Source organism: Psittacula echo, assembly GCF_963264785.1.
Source record: "Psittacula echo genome assembly, chromosome: 15".
NCBI lineage: Eukaryota > Metazoa > Chordata > Aves > Psittaciformes > Psittacidae > Psittacula > Psittacula echo.
This window is the reverse complement of record NC_137751.1, coordinates 3,601,421-3,619,987: the sequence shown is the minus strand read 5'-3', so window position 1 is coordinate 3,619,987 and position 18,567 is coordinate 3,601,421. Positions and strand designations below refer to the sequence as shown.

At 46.4% G+C, this 18,567-nt stretch overlaps 1 protein-coding gene and 1 long non-coding RNA gene across 6 annotated transcripts in view; one reads left to right on the top strand and one right to left on the bottom strand.

Moving 5' to 3' along the window:
* Positions 1 to 616: 616 nt before the first annotated feature.
* On the top strand, positions 617 to 6,019 carry LOC308227281. The gene is made up of 7 exons (XR_013958025.1): positions 617 to 749; positions 1,122 to 1,246; positions 1,872 to 2,040; positions 2,869 to 3,005; positions 3,339 to 3,430; positions 5,436 to 5,849; positions 5,953 to 6,019. It is a non-coding gene; the product is annotated as an uncharacterized lncRNA (long non-coding RNA).
* The window catches only part of SGSM2 (small G protein signaling modulator 2), a 43,938-nt gene continuing 26,592 nt past the window's right edge, over positions 1,222 to 18,567 (bottom strand). The window contains exons 10-24 of one of the 5 annotated variants that reach the window (XM_080629751.1): positions 17,657 to 17,817; positions 17,196 to 17,325; positions 15,664 to 15,798; positions 12,317 to 12,467; positions 11,736 to 11,800; positions 11,139 to 11,284; positions 10,561 to 10,689; positions 7,922 to 8,104; positions 6,753 to 7,139; positions 6,005 to 6,129; positions 5,106 to 5,188; positions 4,554 to 4,663; positions 3,827 to 3,923; positions 2,570 to 2,737; positions 1,222 to 1,647 (exon numbers count right to left, since the gene is read on the bottom strand). In XM_080629751.1, the coding sequence (XP_080485877.1) occupies positions 1,559 to 1,647; positions 2,570 to 2,737; positions 3,827 to 3,923; positions 4,554 to 4,663; positions 5,106 to 5,188; positions 6,005 to 6,129; positions 6,753 to 7,139; positions 7,922 to 8,104; positions 10,561 to 10,689; positions 11,139 to 11,284; positions 11,736 to 11,800; positions 12,317 to 12,467; positions 15,664 to 15,798; positions 17,196 to 17,325; positions 17,657 to 17,817 (2,159 nt within the window). In that variant the 3' untranslated portion in view covers positions 1,222 to 1,558. Of the gene's footprint in view, positions 1,648 to 2,569; positions 2,738 to 3,826; positions 3,924 to 4,553; positions 4,664 to 5,105; positions 5,189 to 6,004; positions 6,130 to 6,752; positions 7,140 to 7,921; positions 8,105 to 10,560; positions 10,690 to 11,138; positions 11,285 to 11,735; positions 11,801 to 12,316; positions 12,468 to 15,663; positions 15,799 to 17,195; positions 17,326 to 17,656; positions 17,821 to 18,567 lie in introns of all 5 variants that reach the window. The other 4 variants (XM_080629747.1, XM_080629749.1, XM_080629748.1 and 1 more) reach the window with 4 other exon arrangements.

Here is an 18,567-nt window from a genome sequence, read left to right as displayed (position 1 = left end):
TCAGGTTTTTGAACCCAGGTTCGGGGGGTTGGCAGGGGTTGGATGTTCTGGCCCTTTCCAGGTGCCTTCAAGCCAAACCATTGTGTGAGCAGGACAAGCCCAGCGCTGCTTTCCCTGCAGGGGTCAGTGGCAGGCACCTGTGTCCCGTCTGCTCACCAGGAGAAAAGAAAACACATGAAAAAACCCAGAAAAGCAGAAACACAAAGATCCAGGTTCAGGGGCGGTTCGGTTTTTCCCCCTAAATCACTGAGGTTCTAATGGCAGGGGTGGGTACTTTGGAATATTTGAAGCGCTTACCCCTGGTTTCCTGGGAGCACAGGGCACGAGTCCCCGTGAGCTCCGCAGTTGCCCTGGAAACTCCGCACACCTGGGACAGCAAATAGCAGATTGGTGATGACTGATGCGGGGTGCTGGGACAGCACCAGGCCTGCAGGTACCTGACAGGCACCTCTGCTCTCTCTGCAGGACACGGCTGCTGCTGCGGGCTGCGTGTGGCCAGGCAGGGGATGGAGCAGCACAGAAGGTCCATGGGGCGTGTGGATGCTCTGCAGACCAGCACCTGCTGCAGCAGCAGGGCCGGATCCTCTGCAACGCTTCCAAGTGCTTCATCAGCTGGAGCAGGGAGCACCCAGGTGGAGGTGGCAGATCCCAAGGGAAGTTCCTCCGGGAAAGCTCTGCAGAGCAGGAGGAGGTGGAGAGCAGCACACAAGGAGTCACCTGGAGGGGGCCAGGCTCTGCTCTGTTCTAAGGTAGGGGCTGAGCTTCGTGTGCTCTGCACAGACACCAGGAGCATGGGAGCTGCTGCCACGAGCAGGGACGCAGCCGTTCCCAGGTGCTGAGCTGGGCAGGTCCTGTCCTCTGGGGACAGTCACAGAGTAAGTTTGCAAAGGAAAACAAAGGCGAGTGCAGGCCATGGAGACTCAACAGCGTGAACGGGTCAGCAGAGGCTGAGTGATGATCTTAGCTTATGGTGCCAGATCTGCACTGCTTGGATTAACCATGTTATGTAGTTTAAGGCCATTCTCCAGCTGGTACCCTTAATTGCTGCTAAGTACTCTGCTAAATACAAAGCCAACTGTTTTAGCAACAGGAGCTCATACACATTCTCTTCCCTGTTCAAGACAGACAAGGAGTCCACCAAGTGCTCCTCCAAGGACCCAAGTGCAACACTTGAGTGATGCTGGATCCAGCCACACCCCCCCGGAAGGTTCTGGCACAGCACCCAGCGTGCATCCAGGCTTTAAAGGTGCAGTAAGTCAAAATACAAATGTTCTAGTTTGTCAGGTCCCCCCTTTTCGTATCTCAGATGCGGACAGAGGGGAGCAAGAGAATGCAAAAAGATCTTGTCTAGAAATACAAAGTGAGTGTAACGGGGAGCTATCAAACACGAACCTTGTCTGGTGGAGGGAAGTTCTGGTTTTACAAGTCTGTTACAAATCTCTTTGATATTTGTTACATTACATGGAAGATGCAGTTAAAACCCCATTTGCAGTTGCAGTGCAAGAAGTGCTCTGTCCCACAGCTCCCAGTGAGGCCCACAGTGACAGCCTGGTCCTTGTCACTTATTTTCAATCAGTGTCTGCACTTTGTAGACCAGGTCTCTGGCTATCCTCAGGATTTCCTCAGCATTGTGGTGCTCTGCCATTTCTGAAAGACACAGACAAACATTCTTAACTGCCAGCAGCACCAAGAACTGCACCGATAACATTGATGTTAAGGTACCATTAGCATGAATTCCTTGCTTAGTGTAACGTTAGCAGCAACCCAAAAGCAGTGCAGGGGGTTAGGTTTGTAGCATTAAATATAGAGTAAGGGATGAATCTCCTGGTGCTGTAGGCCCTGACATCAAGATCTAACACTTCTGGTGTCAGTTCTTGTGTTGCAGAGATACCAGTGCCCTGTGACCCTGGCATGGGGGACCTGCACCTCATGTACCTGTGAACAGCCCTCTGGGGGTCTAAACCTGTGAAGCTGAACCCAACTGGGATCCTGGTACCTCTGTCAGCAGGGACTGCTGCTGGAGTGTCAGGGATGCAGGTGGTAAGTACTGCTAGAAGAGCTTCATGTACATGGAGGGATGTGCCCATGTAGTTCCACACCTGCACTCTGCAGCTTGGTCAGATCAGAAAGCAGCTCTGGAGTGCCTCAGACCCTCAGTTCCACACCTAACACTTCAGTCAGCTTAGGCAGGGCCTGGGTTTGTTGGTTGGGTTTTTTGAGGGAACATTCATGCACAGCTTTGCAGTAAGTGGCTGAGGCAAAACCAGAACCAAATCTGGGGCTTCTGCAGCAGAAGGCTGAAGGCCACAGCATTGATCATGGGGTGAGTTACTGTCCTTACACAGAATTGTTTCCAGACCTTTTAAATACCCAGTCAGATATTTGGGAACCATGTGAAAGGCTAGGCCCTTCGTGTACGTGAACAGGTGAGAGATTCAGAGCTTAAAATGACCATAGGCTTGCCATGAGAGCAAGAACATGGCCCAGATGCAGACAGTCTGAGTGAGGGAGAAGGAACAAACTCTCATCACTTGCTTTTTATCAAACTAGCTCTCTTAAAGCCTCTTACCATTAAAAAACTTGATGATATCGGTGAAGTCCATGTTGTTATCACGGATAATCTCTCGATAAACTTCCACAAGTGCTAAGGCAATGAAAAGGACAAAATGTTCTGAAGAGATGTGCTTTGCTGCCCAAATAACTTCCCACACTGTAAATACATCCTCGTACAACAATTCTGAATGGGAATAAACATTACAAGAGCAGCTGATTATTCACATTGACCATTTCCCCTTCTCTAACTAACGTCTTACAGGCCTTATAGACAGGCATGAATAGTACTTGATGATTCCTTTTCCTCTCCCCCAGCCAACTCCTGTCACTACTTGTGCAAGTCTGGCAACAGAATTGGGTTTAAAGGAAATGAAGAAAGACTATAGGTGTGATAGTGCAATCTCAACCCCAGGAAGATGCCCGAAGTGCAGTAACGCGTGAGAGCAGCACAGGTAGGCCCACTGGTTCTAGGGATCGCAGATGTGTGTAACTGGATCTACGCACGCCACAATTCAGATATGGCCCATGGAAGCTTCACCTTCCTGAACAATACAGGCTCATCTTCTGCCCAGTCTGTGACAATGAGGCCTGGAGGTTGGGATGTAGGGCACAGGCCATGCTCCATGAAGGAGAAGGGGAGGGTTTACTATTCGGTTAAGAGTCACAATTACTGCCCCCCATCAGATAGTTGCTTATAATAAATATCTGATGGCTGTGTATCATCTTTCTCTCTCACCTTGTGCTTTAGGGTATTTGAGAGGGCTGTTGTCTTCTGATTCTTGCAGGTCAGTCCCTAATTCCAAGGAGCTGCTGACTTTGCATGGCAGCAAGATGGTTCCTCGATTACAAGGAACAGCTTCTGTTGGAGTGGGTGCAGGTGAGCGTGCTTGTGCAGGGCTCCTGAGATCCTGGAGTGCTCCCACAGTATATAAAATACCTCACTCAGCAAAGTACAACAGCTCTTGAGCTACTGCTCCTTGTTATGAAATGGATTAGAAAGGAGGTGGCAAAGCTTACAAGGGAGCGTGATCAACTTGGGATTTGCACTGAGCAGAACCCTGGCTCCAACCACATTATTAGGAATTTACAACACCCTTTTCTAAGTGTTGACTTCATTCCAGTGCCAGTTTGTCTCCGAAAGTTCCCTTAACTTTCCTAGCTACAGTCTCTCCTCTGTCCCTAGCTGCTACTCACCAGCCAGACATTTAGACCAACACACAGAACTGTTCACAGATTTGCACAACTCTAAGCTACAGGCAGAGACCATTATTACCTCTTTTAAAGTCAAGCAGGAACCAGCGATAGCAGAAGTAAAAGTGAGTGTAATCTCCATTCTGGTGCATCAGTTCAAAAAGCTCCGAGTCTAGAATCTAAAATGCAAAACCATCACTGTCAGTACCTGGTCTGAAAGTAGCCAGGGTCAGAGGTGGTGGAGGCTGCTCTTTATCTCCCATTCCTGTTAGTGCAGCTCTTGGCACAGATACATCCTTTTGCATGGTGTTTGCAAAATGCCTGGGATGGGGGTGGCCTGGCACAGGCTGATGGGTGAAGAGTTACTGCTGTGCAGTTATGAGGTGACAACAGTCACTCCTGATGTGATCTTAAAGGTCCAGACAGTGAGTTACAAATCCTACTGATTTCTAACAAGTGGCAAATAGCTGAATTTGGTGGAAGAGAGACAGGAGCTGGACTGAGCCATGAAGAGCAGTCACTGCAGTGTGTAGCTGCTGTACTGGAGGCAGATGTTTGGGGTTGGTTTTGAGTGTCAGATTAAGATGAACTGAGCTGCTGTAATACACGCTCTTCACTGTGACAGCAAATGCTGTCCCCTGAGTGACAGGAACCAGTTGGGGGCTGCATGAAACAATTCTTGTCCTCCCCAGCTCTCAGGTAGCAGATGACAAGGAGCCATTGGGGTTCCTGCCCTTCATGGTGGCATCAGGCTCTTGCCGAGCCTCTGCTACAGCCCCGTCTTCCAAAGAAGATTTAAAAGGACTTACCTGGATCAGGGACCGCATGTTGGCGAAGTGTGTGTCCATAGCACCTCCATTGGGGAAGTTCTGGCTCATCCTCTTCATCAGGTGGCTGAAGCAGCTGTAAGCCAGCTGATCTGCAGACACAACACAAAACACTCAGTGCTGCCAATTGTGAGACTTCCCTTAGCCAAACAACAACCTGCAGGGCCAGGGAAAAACAGGGTTTTCCCCTTTGCTCTTCCCTAATCCCATCACCATGTATTCAGATGCAACAGAAGATGGTACCTGACTGGGCCATTTTTACTAGTGATGTTTCAAAAGAACCCACCTTGCAGTTACTTTTCAGTGTCAGCAACTGCCATGATGCAGCCGCTTTGAAAATCTAATGGAATTTCATCTGAAAGTCTGTGAGTGAGCAGAGAGTCCCCAGGACACTGGTGTTAGCCATTGCAGCAGGTCTGATTCTGCTGGGGAGCTGGCCCTGGTTAACTCCTATAGCTGCTTCTGAACCAGCATTTCTAAAGACAGACCTCCCTAAAGAGACAAATAAATGTAACACAATAAACCCCTTCCTACCATTGTCAAGGATAACCATCAAAGGAGCCAGGAGGTCACACATGCCTTGAACATAACCAACTTCTAGGTGCTCCCAAACGTAACTGCAGAAAGAAAACACAGGAGATAACAGGATTAAAAATCCCCTTGCTGCATGGTGGCCCCAAAAATGTGTCTTGCACCTAAAATACAACTCCTATTGGAAGCTTTTAAGTGTCTTGTTCTGGATGCTAGCAAAGATAAAGCTAGAAGTCCACAGCAAACTACAACAATTCAAATCTTCCACCATACCAGTATAAAATGACAGGTATTTCTGTTGGTTTATGCTTGGTTCGTTGGTTTTTTCCCCAGGAAAATTCCTAAAGGCTTTTTAACCAACCCACGATGAAGACAGAGCAGCACGTGAGACAGGAAGAGCTCTTGGAACATGACTCCTGCTGAAGGCTCTTCATGTGTTGTGAAGGAACAAAAGGCTGTGATCAGTTGGCTACTCACAGGATGCATTAATACTGGATTTTTCTCCTGTTCCTCACAAGCTTAATAACGAAGTCTGATTGGATTGTGTGCGATCACATCTCAAGCAGCTGTTGAATGTGTGACTCTGAGAACTTTCTGGCCCTTTCCATTCCAGAGTATTCCACAGCCTGCATTGGTTTCTGCTCGGATGGAGAGAACCAGGCCCTGCACACAGTGCTCGCTTAGCAGTAGTCTGGGAAAACCCAGATGCAACAGCAGCCTATGGGGAAAAGTCCCGAGTTTTACCAGGTACCTGGCATGGGGTTGGGGTTTTTTGGCTGCTCCTTCCTGCAGAGTTCTTTAGTTCATTGCTGAGAACTCTTATACAGACTCTTCTTGCCTGTCATTATAGTGTGGACTGTGCCAGGGCTGTGGAGAGCAGCTCCCTTCCCCAGCTGTCGTACCTGCACATGACATTTCGGAGTTTCTCCAGATTATCAGCAGTAAAATACCAGTAATTCCGGTCACACCTCTGGACATCTTTATCAATTCGGTGCAAATTTAAGGCAACAGTGTCCAGTAGCTCTATCTGGAAGAGAAGGGTTTTAGTTAGATCTGCTGCGATCAGAGCATTCCAGGATTTGTGCAGATTCACTCTCAACACAGAAACGGTACAGTTAAACTCTGGCCACACAAGAACACTGGAATAGTTTATTACTGTCAAGAATCCCAGGTACAATGCACACTCTGTCACTGATAAATGTTCCAAGCCTGTCCTGTTTCCAAAGGGTTATTTCCAGTTGACCAACTTCAGCAGAGAGAGGCCAAAACCTCAACTACAAATCTGTTGACGGCAACACTGATGGGTGGTGGAGCCCTGAACCTAGATTTAGATTGTGGCTCGATTTGATTCAATGTGGGGTTTAGCTTCAATTAAATGACACTGAAATCTTACATGTGGTGTGTCACCCCCAGCCCATGGACAGCTTTAGCTGCTAGAACTGTGCCTCCCACTCAAAGAAAGACCCAAGTTTTTCTTGCTGTCCTACTTCCAGTCTAGCTCCGAATCCAGATGAAGAGATCTGGATGCAACAATCCTCAGTTCTGGTCCCACCACCTGCAGTTCTACTTTGGGATTGTCTAATTCCATCCTATCCAAAAAAGTACAAGCCTGTGCTAGAAAAGCAGCGCTTTACTGAAGTGGTGACCTACTGTGTAGGATGCAGCGCAGACAGAAGCCACATCCATTAAATAGTCCACCTGGGAACACAGCTGCTCTTCTGCTACAGAACCCTGAGGCTGCAGAACAACGGCCTTGGCCTTCTGCAGCTGTGGTGCATCTGGGTCAGTCCTTTCCGAGTCAGCGCCCGCTTCTTCTTCAGCCCCCTCTTCAAAGGAGACGCTCTGCCCATCGTCGATGCTGGACAGGATGCCCGACGCCACTGAGTAGTTCCTGGAGGATGGGAGCCCCGAGTCGGGGGAGTCGAACTCCACAGCCTGGGGCTCTGCAGCAGCTGCTGCTGCTGGGGTGAAGCGGGCGTCCTCCTGCCCCTTGCAGTCCCGCTCCATGGAGTCCGTTTCATCCACAGAGATAAAGACCTGGGGGTGGGCAGGGGAGAGGAGATGCTTGGGGATGGGGGAGAATACATTCGTGTAGCAAACAAACACCTCTCCAGCCATGGGAATCAGCAGGGAGCTAATGAGTAGAGCTTCCCTGCATGCAAATAGTTGAGAGCTCCTCGCTTTGTCTTTATACTGGGGCTATAAGTCTAAAACTAATAAATACCAATTCATGATCTCATATCCATTTCCTGTGATGATGTCTCCCCTTTCATAATCTTCAATTAGAAATGCCTTGGAAAGCTGTGAAGCTTCCCTGCCTGCGACAGCAACACTAAAACCATCTGGTCATTGCAATGACAATTCAGTCTGCCTTTCTACTGCTTAGCATCTTACCTTAGCTTGACAAAGGTCCCCTCTCCCAAAAAAAAATCACCCCCAAGCTGACAATCAGGAACATAACAGAATAAAAGTATGCTTTAATAATAGTGAGCTTCTGCTCTATGCTGGATTTGAATAAAGGACCTATAATAAAGAGATCTAGAAAACTATTTCTCTGCTGACAGAGGGATCTTCTATAGTAAGTGATTCTTAAAGCCTCTTAGGGAGGTCCTGCTTAAAACCAGCTATAGACTACCTAAAATACAAAGCTCTGAGCTCTAACATAGGCACTACAGCTTCCCATTCTGTACAGGACTCAAGTAGCTCCAGACTGATCGAGCTGTGCTAATGTCAGTGTCTGTGTCCCAGGGCTGTCCCTGTGCAGATGCCAGCCCTCCCGCCCTGCCTGCATTGTACGGGTGAGTGGAAGGAGTACCTACATCGTTGCTGATGGTGGAGTCCCTGTGAATGAGCCTCTGGACGTGGCTGTCGATGCTGCTGCCTGAGGAAAACTTTGCCAGCGTGGCAGAATGGGATTCCTTCTCTCGCTGCTTCACAATGACCTCACAGGCCTTCCACTCAGCCATGACCTTCTGATAGCGGAGAGCAATGTCTTCATCCACCTGCACACAGACACACACTGAAATGCTGGTCTCCGTGAAAAACGGCATCAACAATGAGTGGAAGGCAGGAGGGAGAGGAGTAAAGGAGGTGTAATGTCTCAACCTGAAAGCCTGAGGGATCCTGATGCCCTCTTGTGCATCACTGACGGGAAAGCGCAGTGCCTGGAGCAGGAAGATGTTGTGTATTTAGTGCAGGGAATAAACTATCACTGTAGTTGCCAGTAAAGATTCATGTGAGCATGTGTAGATGGCATCAACAACACTTTGCTCAGGAAAGAACAGGAGGTGCCCCCGGCTTTCATGTGGAAACCCCCCTTAAGAAGTCAGATGCAATCTAATGGAGCAATTGCTGCTCTGACCACATTATTCCTAATTCTATTACACTTCTTTCCCTAATACTTCTCTATTCCAACTCTACCATAGCCCTTGCAATGAATTGCAGGTCGCAGCTTTACAGACATCAGCCTGTACAGACTTAGCTGCTGGAAGAACCTCCTGAACAGCAGAATTCCCAGCTCACACAGGCCATGCCCATGTCCTGCGCATGGCCAGATCCAGCCACTCTGGTTCCCATAGTAATAGAACAGACTTTTGCCACTGCTGGCTTCCTTGTTGAAAGACAGACACAGAACCCCTCCCCCTTCAGCTATTAAGTAACATATAATTGTTACTTGTCAAGAGTTGAAGAGAAACTGCAACTGTGAGCTGGCTTCAGGCTCTGGGCTTGCTGGCTGGAGCTGCTACCAGAGCATTCATGCTAGGAGCTGCAGGCTATTTGTCACTTGAGGTAGCTGTCGAGTCATAACTCATGAAATACAACAGTGAGTGGAAGGCTGGAGGCCGGCCACGTTTGGGATGATACTGATGGATGACTGCGAAAATACCATCAGAAGGCAAAGATGATAAATCACCCACGATGGCTTGAGCTGAGGACATGGGAAGTCTCCTGTATGTGCAAGTGTTATGACTGGTTTCATGTCATTCATTTAATAGACTCTCACATTCGGTAGAAAGCTTTAGACTCCAACAGCACTTTGAGCAGTCGGTTATTACTGTTACTTACTACTGGTGTGCAGAAAGGGGTGAACAGGTAAGGGGGCATTTCTCCATCTGTGTTCAGAACTGGCTAATAAAGATGAGTGTGAGGAAAACCAAGTCACATTGCTGCAGCAATGCTTAGTAACAAGAATGCTGATTGTCAAGTGCTCACTGTTTGCAAGGTAGCTCATTTTGCCATTGCTCAGGCTGCCCTTCTGATCTGCAGGTGCTCACAGGGATATGAATTATCCCTTGGAATACAAAATAATTGGGAGCTAGCAAATGCCAAATGTTTTGATATCCTCATCCATTTAATCCAGAACAGGATCAGCTACTGCATGAGCACTACTTCCCTGGTAATAACACTAACAGAGCAGCAGATTAATGTGTTAATTATATTTCAAGGCAAACCTCATTACTGCTGTAGACAGTTCAGCAAACATTTGGGTGATTCTTAATGTCATTATGGAAAGCATCTAGGAGTAAGTTCTGCTGTATCCTCAGCACTCTGCTTAGGAGCACGTCCAGTTTCTGCTGGTGAGCACAGCTCAGTGAAGGGATGGCTGGCTGCCACTTTCTGTTTGTTACCAGGCTGCTGTATTATTGAGGCACTTGCCTGGTAATTATAACAGATGAAAGCACTCAGCAAAGTAAAAAGTTGGTGCTGCTATAAAGAGATTAGCAAAGGGAGATGGTGTAACGAAGAGATGGGCAAATTGTGGTTTCATTAATGGGAACTATATCCTTAATGCTGGGTTTCTGACTGTGAAATAAGGCTGTGACATAACCTATGCAATTATTCACTGATCAATGTGAGCAGCAACATGGGAGATATTAAGAGCAGTAATGTCTCATCTGAAATTGCACCTTGTGTTTCACAGAGGCACATCTTATTGAAGTCTAGCAAAAGCATAATGAACTTACAAAGCAAACCCTCCTCTGGGTATTTTTAGCCTCCAGACAGTAACTCCAAAGGCGCTTCAGGAGGTACATCTGGGCTGTTCACAGCTCCAGCAGAAGTCTGCACACACAGACGTAGCATCTTACAGATATATTAGTTATTTCAAAGAGCATTTTGAAGTACAGCTCAGCTGACACACCATATAACAGAGGGATGCCTCCAATTGCTATCCAAATGCCAGCACTTCCTGTTTTATGGGACAGATCTGTGAAAACAGGATTTGTTCAGGGCAAATGCATGGCACAGGCAGAGGCTGAATGCAGGTTCCTTGTCTTCAATAAAGATCTCCCTTTTAGTGATTTCCCAGCATGATAACATGGTATCATAATCCCCCTACTAACACATCACTCATGGTTTCAGTAGCATTTTTTCCCTTAGGAATATTAAACAGTAACAGAGACTAACACTTGCTATTCAGAAAACAAACGTAATTCAGCTCCCAGAGCGCTGTGCTCACCTGCTCCATTTCCTTTTTGGCCATGCCAAATTTATAGTGACCCAACAGGAATGGCCACACTTCCTTCCGAATCTCGTGCTGCACCCCGCCGTAGTAAACTCTCCTCAGTAATTCCAGTTCCTTGTAATTCTACAGCATCAGGAGAAAGAGGTATTGAAGGGAACACATCTTTGTCTTCCTCAGGCATGCTCATATGCACTTAATACCAAGTATAAGGACTGTGAAATGTAGGCATGGCACTATATATGTTTTACCACTTGATTCAAGCCTTTAGGGCCCTTGCTCAAATCCAGTCTGATGTGAGGTGTCATGCCATGAGAGTAATCTAACTTTTAATACACCAGAGCCATCATGAGATCGGTTTCTTTGATGTTAATTGGTATCTTTGCTATCATCAGCGAAGCAATAGATAAAAGAGCCTCTAAGAATCAACTCTCACTAGAAAGAGAAGTGATCCTGCGAGGACAAGAAAACACCTCTAAAACTTCCTGGGGTCCCTTCTAAGGAACACAGCACTCCCCACAGCAGTGGACAGGAACTAGTGCAAGGATCATAAAGCTGTTCTGCTACTTACTTACCTTCTTGTCCTTCTGATACTTGCTCCAGACCTCTTTCGTCAGGCCCCCGGCTGCACTGGAGGGTTTGTCAGGTGGGACAATAGTGTGGTTCACGAGGGCAGAGAGATGCGTGCGCACCGTTGACAAGTGGCGGCAGTAGGCAAGCCCTGTGGTGGGCAGGAGGTCAGCTTTGATAAATGAGCAGCCTAATATCAGCAGCTCCTTTCTGGAGATGAAGCTGTGACATTTTCAACCTGCCACTAATAACCCTGTGTGACTAAACTGGCATTGTACCACGTAAGAATGAAGAATTGAAACGGAGCCAAAGATTAAATAAATCTCACACACACTAGTACAATCCAAGCAGAGTATTACACTGCAATGTAAAACTATATTCTGTGCTCACTAAGCATCAGTTCACCCATTGCTATGTGCAAACCCCACAGATAATGGAACTCTGAAGCTCTGAAAATTGAGTCACAGCCACCCTGCTGCCCCGAGGTGAGCTGACTCACAGCAATCCATTTGGGGTTGGACTGCTTTCTAAAGCAAACATCGCATGGGTTTTAGGTAAGCATATGGGTGGCACGAGGACAGGACAGAAGAAGCTTCACTTACATCCATAAAAGGCTCTGGAAACTATTTGCCTCTTCATGCTGTCACACAACATCTTTAATGGAGTTCTGCGGAGACACATTAACAGGAACACAATGAGTCACGAGGACAGAGATTGTGAATTTGATGTTGACCCCTGTGACCCACACACAGTGATTCTTTCTCTGCACTGAGATTTATTTAGCTGAAGGACAATAATAATGACAAATTACACTTTTTAAAGCATCTTTCCCATCAGCATTCTGGTCCAAACCAGATTCACCTGGCACATGTAGCTACAATGCAGGTGCATGGTAAAGGTCCTTGTCAAATGAGATGAATTGTTGCCCTTCACTGTAATTATCAATGACTTGTTAAAGAAAACACTTCCAGAGCTGAATTATATTAAACTAGACAAAAGAACTAGATGCGATTTTTCCACCAAAATGTGACTTAAAAGTGGTTTAACAGGTTAGTATTAATAAAATTTCTTGCTAGCTCCATCTTTTTATGTTAGAAACTACTTTAAATTGTTACTTTGTGGTGCTGCAACCAATACAACCTTTTGTGGCATGCACAAGTAAGGCCTCTGCACAACAGCTTACCTGTCATGGATGCAGCTGCAGCAGCTTGGTATGTCATAGGGAGAGCTGCCCGTTGAGCAGGACACACAGGAGGAGCCCTGGCTGCAGTGCTCCAGCTGCCAGGAGAGCAGGTTTGCCCCAAAGCCTTGCATCTCCAGCATTTCACTGTTGTCTAGGGAAAACCAAACAGAACAGCAGCCCATCAACCTGCTTCCCTCTTTCCCCTTCTTCCTGCTGTGCATCCTGATGGCTTCATGCTTTGCTCCCCAGCAGGCTCTGAACCTTGACTCCATAGAAGGGAGAGCATCCTAAGAAACACAGCCCTTGGCACATCTAAACCAGCTGCATGCTGTGCAGTACCACAAAGTCAAACCCTGCACCATTTCCCCCTTTCTTGCCTATGCACATCCCAGTTGGTGTTTCAAGAGAACAGAGGAAAGGTGCTGCAGTAACAACTGAACTGGTTCTTGTGTAATGCTATAGCAATGTTATTTATGGCCAGAAGAGATCATCTAACCTGACCTTCTGTTTAATTCAGGTCTCAGAGTTCCTGGAATCAGCCACGTCACTGCTAGTCCAGCTGCAGTGAAACTTTGAGCATAGAAGAAATTAAGTCAAACTGATTCAGTTCTTTTCAGAAGATGCTTCTTTCCCTCTCAGAACCAGATCCTAAAATATTTAGCACACAAGGATAGTTCAAGTCCTACTAATGTCAAGACTATGTTTACAGAAGTAGGATTCTCTGCAGGAAAATGTGATCCAATAGTACAGTGCACCTTCTTAGTTATCCCTGCTCCACCAAATCCACTTCCCTTTTCAACCAGCTTCAGGAAGGCAACCCCAAAAAATCAGCTTGGCTTAAGCTCTCCAATGTCCCCAGCTGGCATTTGAGCTCCTGGGTTTTTGTTTTACAATAAATAACTGGCCTTTCAGCTCACCCATGATTAAAATTAAGGCAAATGCCATAATACTGCATGTCACTAACTTCACATTTGTAAGTAAAATCCAGTCCCCTGGGCCGTGCTTTGAAAACATACAGTTGTTGGGCGGTGGTAGGAGCAATTCCAAACCATCTCATGCATTTTAAATCAAGGTAGCACAAAGCATTTTAGTAGTGCCTATTAGAGAGTGGGCATAGGTGAGGAAGGAGTGGAATAAAATCATCTGGTAACAGAAAAAGCACAGGCTCATGCGGAAGCAGTCATGTGTGTTTCATTCCACAAAACAAAGCGTGATGCAAAAATGCTCTTCACCTTAATTCTTCAGGAAGGAGCTGAATGACCCAGTATTTATTGCAGCTTCTTATTGGGTTCAAATAAAAACCACTGGACAAGCATTTTTAGATGTTATTTTTGGCCTCCTCTCTACAGACAAGAAAAGTGGGTTTTTCAGTTTTAATTTTGTATTGGTTTTTAGAGCACCAAGGCACGAACCCCACAGAACCTAAGGATTCAGATGAAAGGTACCTGAATTAGTGAAGAATTAGAGTGAACAGCATCTTTTATTCAACTGTAGTGGTGTTATCTGGAACTTCAGCGACATGCAGAGTTGAGCATGTTGCAAAATGTGAAAGCAAATGGCTGGCAAACCTGCCACAACAGTGTTGTCATTATGCAGAAGGGATGCTGCTGGAGAGACAACCGCCAGTCCAGTCTGGTCAGCAGGAATCACCACTCAAACAGCAGACATACTCTAACTCTTCAAGGTTAAATAAGCAAAAGCAGGTATTTGACAACCATTCTAATGGCGTAACTCCAAATTTCCATCACCTGACTAAAGACTAAATTGGGTTTCTTATGCTTCAGATCACAGCGTTAGCCCTTTAACATGTGTACATGGCAGTGTCAGAGCTTCCTCCTTTCCATTATCACCCATATCCAGACATGTTCACTTAAGACACACAAACTTCTTGGAACAGTATCTTTTTATAAGGGGAATACTGTGGTTTTGGATTTTCTTTCCATCCATACCTTCCAAGAGCTCTTTATTAACTTGGGCTGGGTTTTATCAGTTTCTAGGGACTACTACCTTGGAATAAGCATGTGGGCAGCCTACAAGAAGTGAGGAGTACCTCCTTGAACACATGGTCTGAAGAGAACTTAAGCACTATACAGGAATGCATGGCACTTACTGTCTCCTAGAGTCAGTTCCACCAGACCAAACTAACATCCATTTAGAACCAGAATCACTGCTCTGCTATTTAGAGGTATGAGTCTCTCATCTGGAATCAAGATACGATGTCTTTTCCTTAGGAAACAGAAATACCAGAAAAAGCATGCTCATGCTAACATAACTTAATGAAAAAACAAGACAAGAGCCACACTTGGAAGCAGCTTCTCTTCTTCCTACTTCTTCTGCAGACACCAAACTTTTGACAGCTACTTTAGAGCCATCTGAATACAGGGAAGATGTTGTTCTTGGTGATACCCTCCTGTTATTAGGAAGGGGCGGAGGCTGCTCTTTGGATTGTAACAGGAGCATGCCAGGTTTGGCACATGCGCTCGAGAGGTATCAAGGCCAAAAGCCTGGTGATACTGAAGCTGTGTAGTAACTGGTAAGTGTAGAGGGGGAAGAGCCTTCACAGGAACTAGTGGAGGGGCCTCGACCTGTCTTCTGCACACCTGCAATCCAGGCTGTGCAGGAGGCATTTGGCCTGGGGAACAGATTAATCTGTACACCATTCAGCTTTCTTCTTGAGAGCACAAGGACTTCTCAGTGTCCCGAACTACATGACTAGATCCTGACTACCTGCTAATGCACACACTTCCTGAGAACACCAACTTAATACATCTCTTATCAATTGCATTTAGGAAAAGAATTAGATGATGGATTTTTGGAGGGCGGAGGGTCTGATCACCTAAAACCCATCTAACCTAGGAATGCAAGCAGAATGAAAGCACCTGAGCGCAGAAAGGTATTGCATCTCCATACGACCCCTGCACACTTCTGCCCTATTTTGTCCTCACAGACACACTCCATTTCTGACATTGCCCAGCACATCACTACTACTGCTGCAATGGTTCACCTCTGATCACAGGGCAGCTCTCCCCAGCCACTTACACTGAACACAAAGACCTGTTATACTCCCTCCTCCTCTTGTGAGAACAAGCTCTAATAGCCAGCTTTGTGAAGGACAGAAGGTTTGTCTGTTCAGCAGCACACATGCTCAGAGGAGAGGGGAGATGCTGTTGTTTCCACTTCCCATGGGCTGTGAGTGCACTCCCAGCCTCTAGGTACTGCCAGCTTCACCTCCAGATCTCACTGTGTGAGTGAAATGTTTTTCCTTGTAATAATGCCAACACTGTTGTATGCATCAGTGGAACGAGCTGCAATAGAGCTCTGGGACACAGAGGGAGGAGGATAAAAACCTTTCATCCTATTAGGAGCTGTGAGGTTCCGAGAGCAGATCATTGATAGCATTGCGTGTAGTTTATCTTCCTCCTCCTCATCATCGTCAACAGAGGTAGAGCGGCTGGCAGCTAAGTGGTGGTAGTTAATAGTTACTGCTCAAAGAAAATAGTGAAAGAGGAGCATAAGAAGAAAGAACTCGATGCTGTGGGAAAGCTCAAAAGGAACATGTTCAGCAAAGACAAATCCTGCCCTTTTCTTGAAGCTCCTGTAAACAGGTATGAAAAATGAGCTTTTAAACAAAGAAAAGCATGCTCCACCAAACACAGGCCAGCTTGCGGCTGTGCACGGGCTGTGTCACACATGTCACCTCATGGCATCAGACAAAGGTCCCAGTGCCAGCCTGCAGTAGGTGAGGATGCTTTTCAGCAAAACTCCATGGGAATTCTAGGCTCACCTAGCTTCTCTCCTTCACCATGCCCTTACAGTGCTGCGGCCTCTTTTCCACTCTGCAACCTGTGCCAGATGCATCTGGGCAGCAAACATTCTGTTCCCCCAGCTCTGTCTGGCACTGCAAACATGCAAGGTGCAGGCCTCCTCCTCTGCAAGCCCGAGGCAGGAGCCAGCTTGCTCTGTCTGCACTGCACAGGCAGGTCTGTGCTGAATGTGCCCACAGAATCTGCAGTCCCCTTGATTCAGGCAAAGGCAGAACATGCTTTTGCTGGTGGGTGCATGAACTCACCTGTGCAAATCCAGAAGCCCTAACAAAGCATGGCCACCACTGCGGATCAGTCCCCTGGGTAAGGAGAGTTCGGTTGAGATTTCTGCTTTTCCAGTAAGTCCCAATGTGAGCAGCAGATCCAATTTCCCTGTAAACCTTAGGATCTGATCTCCTGGGTAATTCTTGCTTCTTTGCCAGGGGGACTAAAACTGAACATGCTGTTTGAAAACTAGCTCAAATGCCTCTTGCATGTAAGGAATTTGTATTCACTGATGACATGAGGTGGTTTGGTGCTTGGGAATTCATTTAGTCTCCTTGGAAGGCCTTTATTTATTCATTGTTAAGTTCTTGCTTCCAAAGCCAGGAAAACTTAGCCCAGGGAATTCTTGGGGTACATTAAGAGATGAGTTTATGGGGTTTTTTTAATAACAACATTATGAGCAAGCAGTGTGGCCAATAAAAATATCCTCCTCGGGAGCAAAGCTGCTCTTGGCTAGTCAAGCAATCCTTTTGCTTTTAGTCTCAGTTTGCAAGCCCAGGGGAGTATTTTGAAACCTTCCTCTGCAAAACACAGAGTGAATATCCTCTAAGATAACAAGTTTCACTGCATTAAGGAAACCTACAATAAGCTGTACCTGCTGATCACAATTATCACCCAGTGAAATTCTGTGATAGGGTTTTGTTTACCCCATAACCTGACTTGTCTGTTCCCTTCTGTTTCTTCCAAGGAAGCAACAAGGAGGTCTTGGTGGTCTTAGGGTTTTGATTTGGTTTGGGTTTTTTGTTTGGTGGGTTGGTTGGTTTTTAAGAAAGCAGAACAAAGGCACTTACTGTTATCATGCTTGTGTCCTGGATAGATAATTCTGAACACGTAGTCTGTACAAGTGTCTTCAGCTGGGGTCTCTTCCAGGTCCACTGATTTGCTGCTGTTCCGTTTTCGAAGCTTTGGAAATACCTTACCCTAGAGAAAATAACAGTTCCAGGCATTCAGCTATGAATGACTACAGAGCACAACAAACTAAGTACTTCAGACCTTTGGCATCTTAAAACTAAACTTCCAATGTTGGGAGGAGATGAGGGAGAAAACAACAGTAGAATCACGTATAGCAGGTGGCTTAGGGGTACTTAACACTAAATAAAATTGGACTAAACAGGGTTATTTTGCCTCCCACTTTACTATAAAGCAGGTGGAAATCAAAGCCCAGACTCTGTGGAGCAGGATGATGCTGGTTGAACAGAGACATTGAGATCAGCCCTACATACTACAAGCAGCTCATCAGAAAAGACAGTACCTTGCCCTGTTGGGACCACAGTGGTGGTTCCAGCTGGCCACGAGGCAGAAGACCATTCTCCAGACAGGAAAGGAATGCGAGGAGGTGACCTCCTTGGGGGAAGTGCAGCGGAGGTCTCTGGGTTCCATCCTGACTCACCAAGACTAACGTCCATCTGCTTTCTGCTGCAAAGGAGGACAAGCGGAGTCCACACTGTTACATCGGAACCTTGATTTTTTGCTCTGACCTTCTAAGTAAATTTCATTTGTGATCATCTCTAAGTAGATAAATAAACCCCTGTGAGCCCCAGAAAGATAGGGATGTCTCAGTCCTTGACTCCTAAAGAAACTCCAGATACAAGCAAACTATGACAGGCCTCATGCAGAAGCATTTAGAGTGATTCTGAACACTAATAAATAATAGAGGAATAACTAAACTAAGTCTCTGGTGCATGACATAACTTGACAAAGGACACACAATTCAGAATGAAAACCGACCTAATGGATGTAACCAGAGGCTGTCAGCTTTACTCTTGTGAGAACTGGTAAGTCACACTCCCTGCTGTCACTAAAAATTGAGAACAAACAAGGAAAACCACCCTGTGCTTTGGATACTCCTTTAAGCACAATGATCTGCATCTTGTACAACTGGCAAAAGAATGCAAGTGAATTAGGTTCTTCATTTCCTTTTCCAAAACCGAATGAATTAGGCATCTGGAGCCACCTGGGTAAAGGGGAAATCTCCAAGAGCAGGATGTACTCTGCTGTGCAAGTTCCAGTCTGGTAGCTAGGTGCTGGGCAGGACCACCAAGTGTCTGTCATCTTGTGCAAGCAGCAAGATTCATGTTGTGCATATGCCTGGCACCCGATACTGAAACAGCTTTCTCAGTGAAGAACAGCACAGGCTGTCATGTTTCATGTCTGTCATTTAAT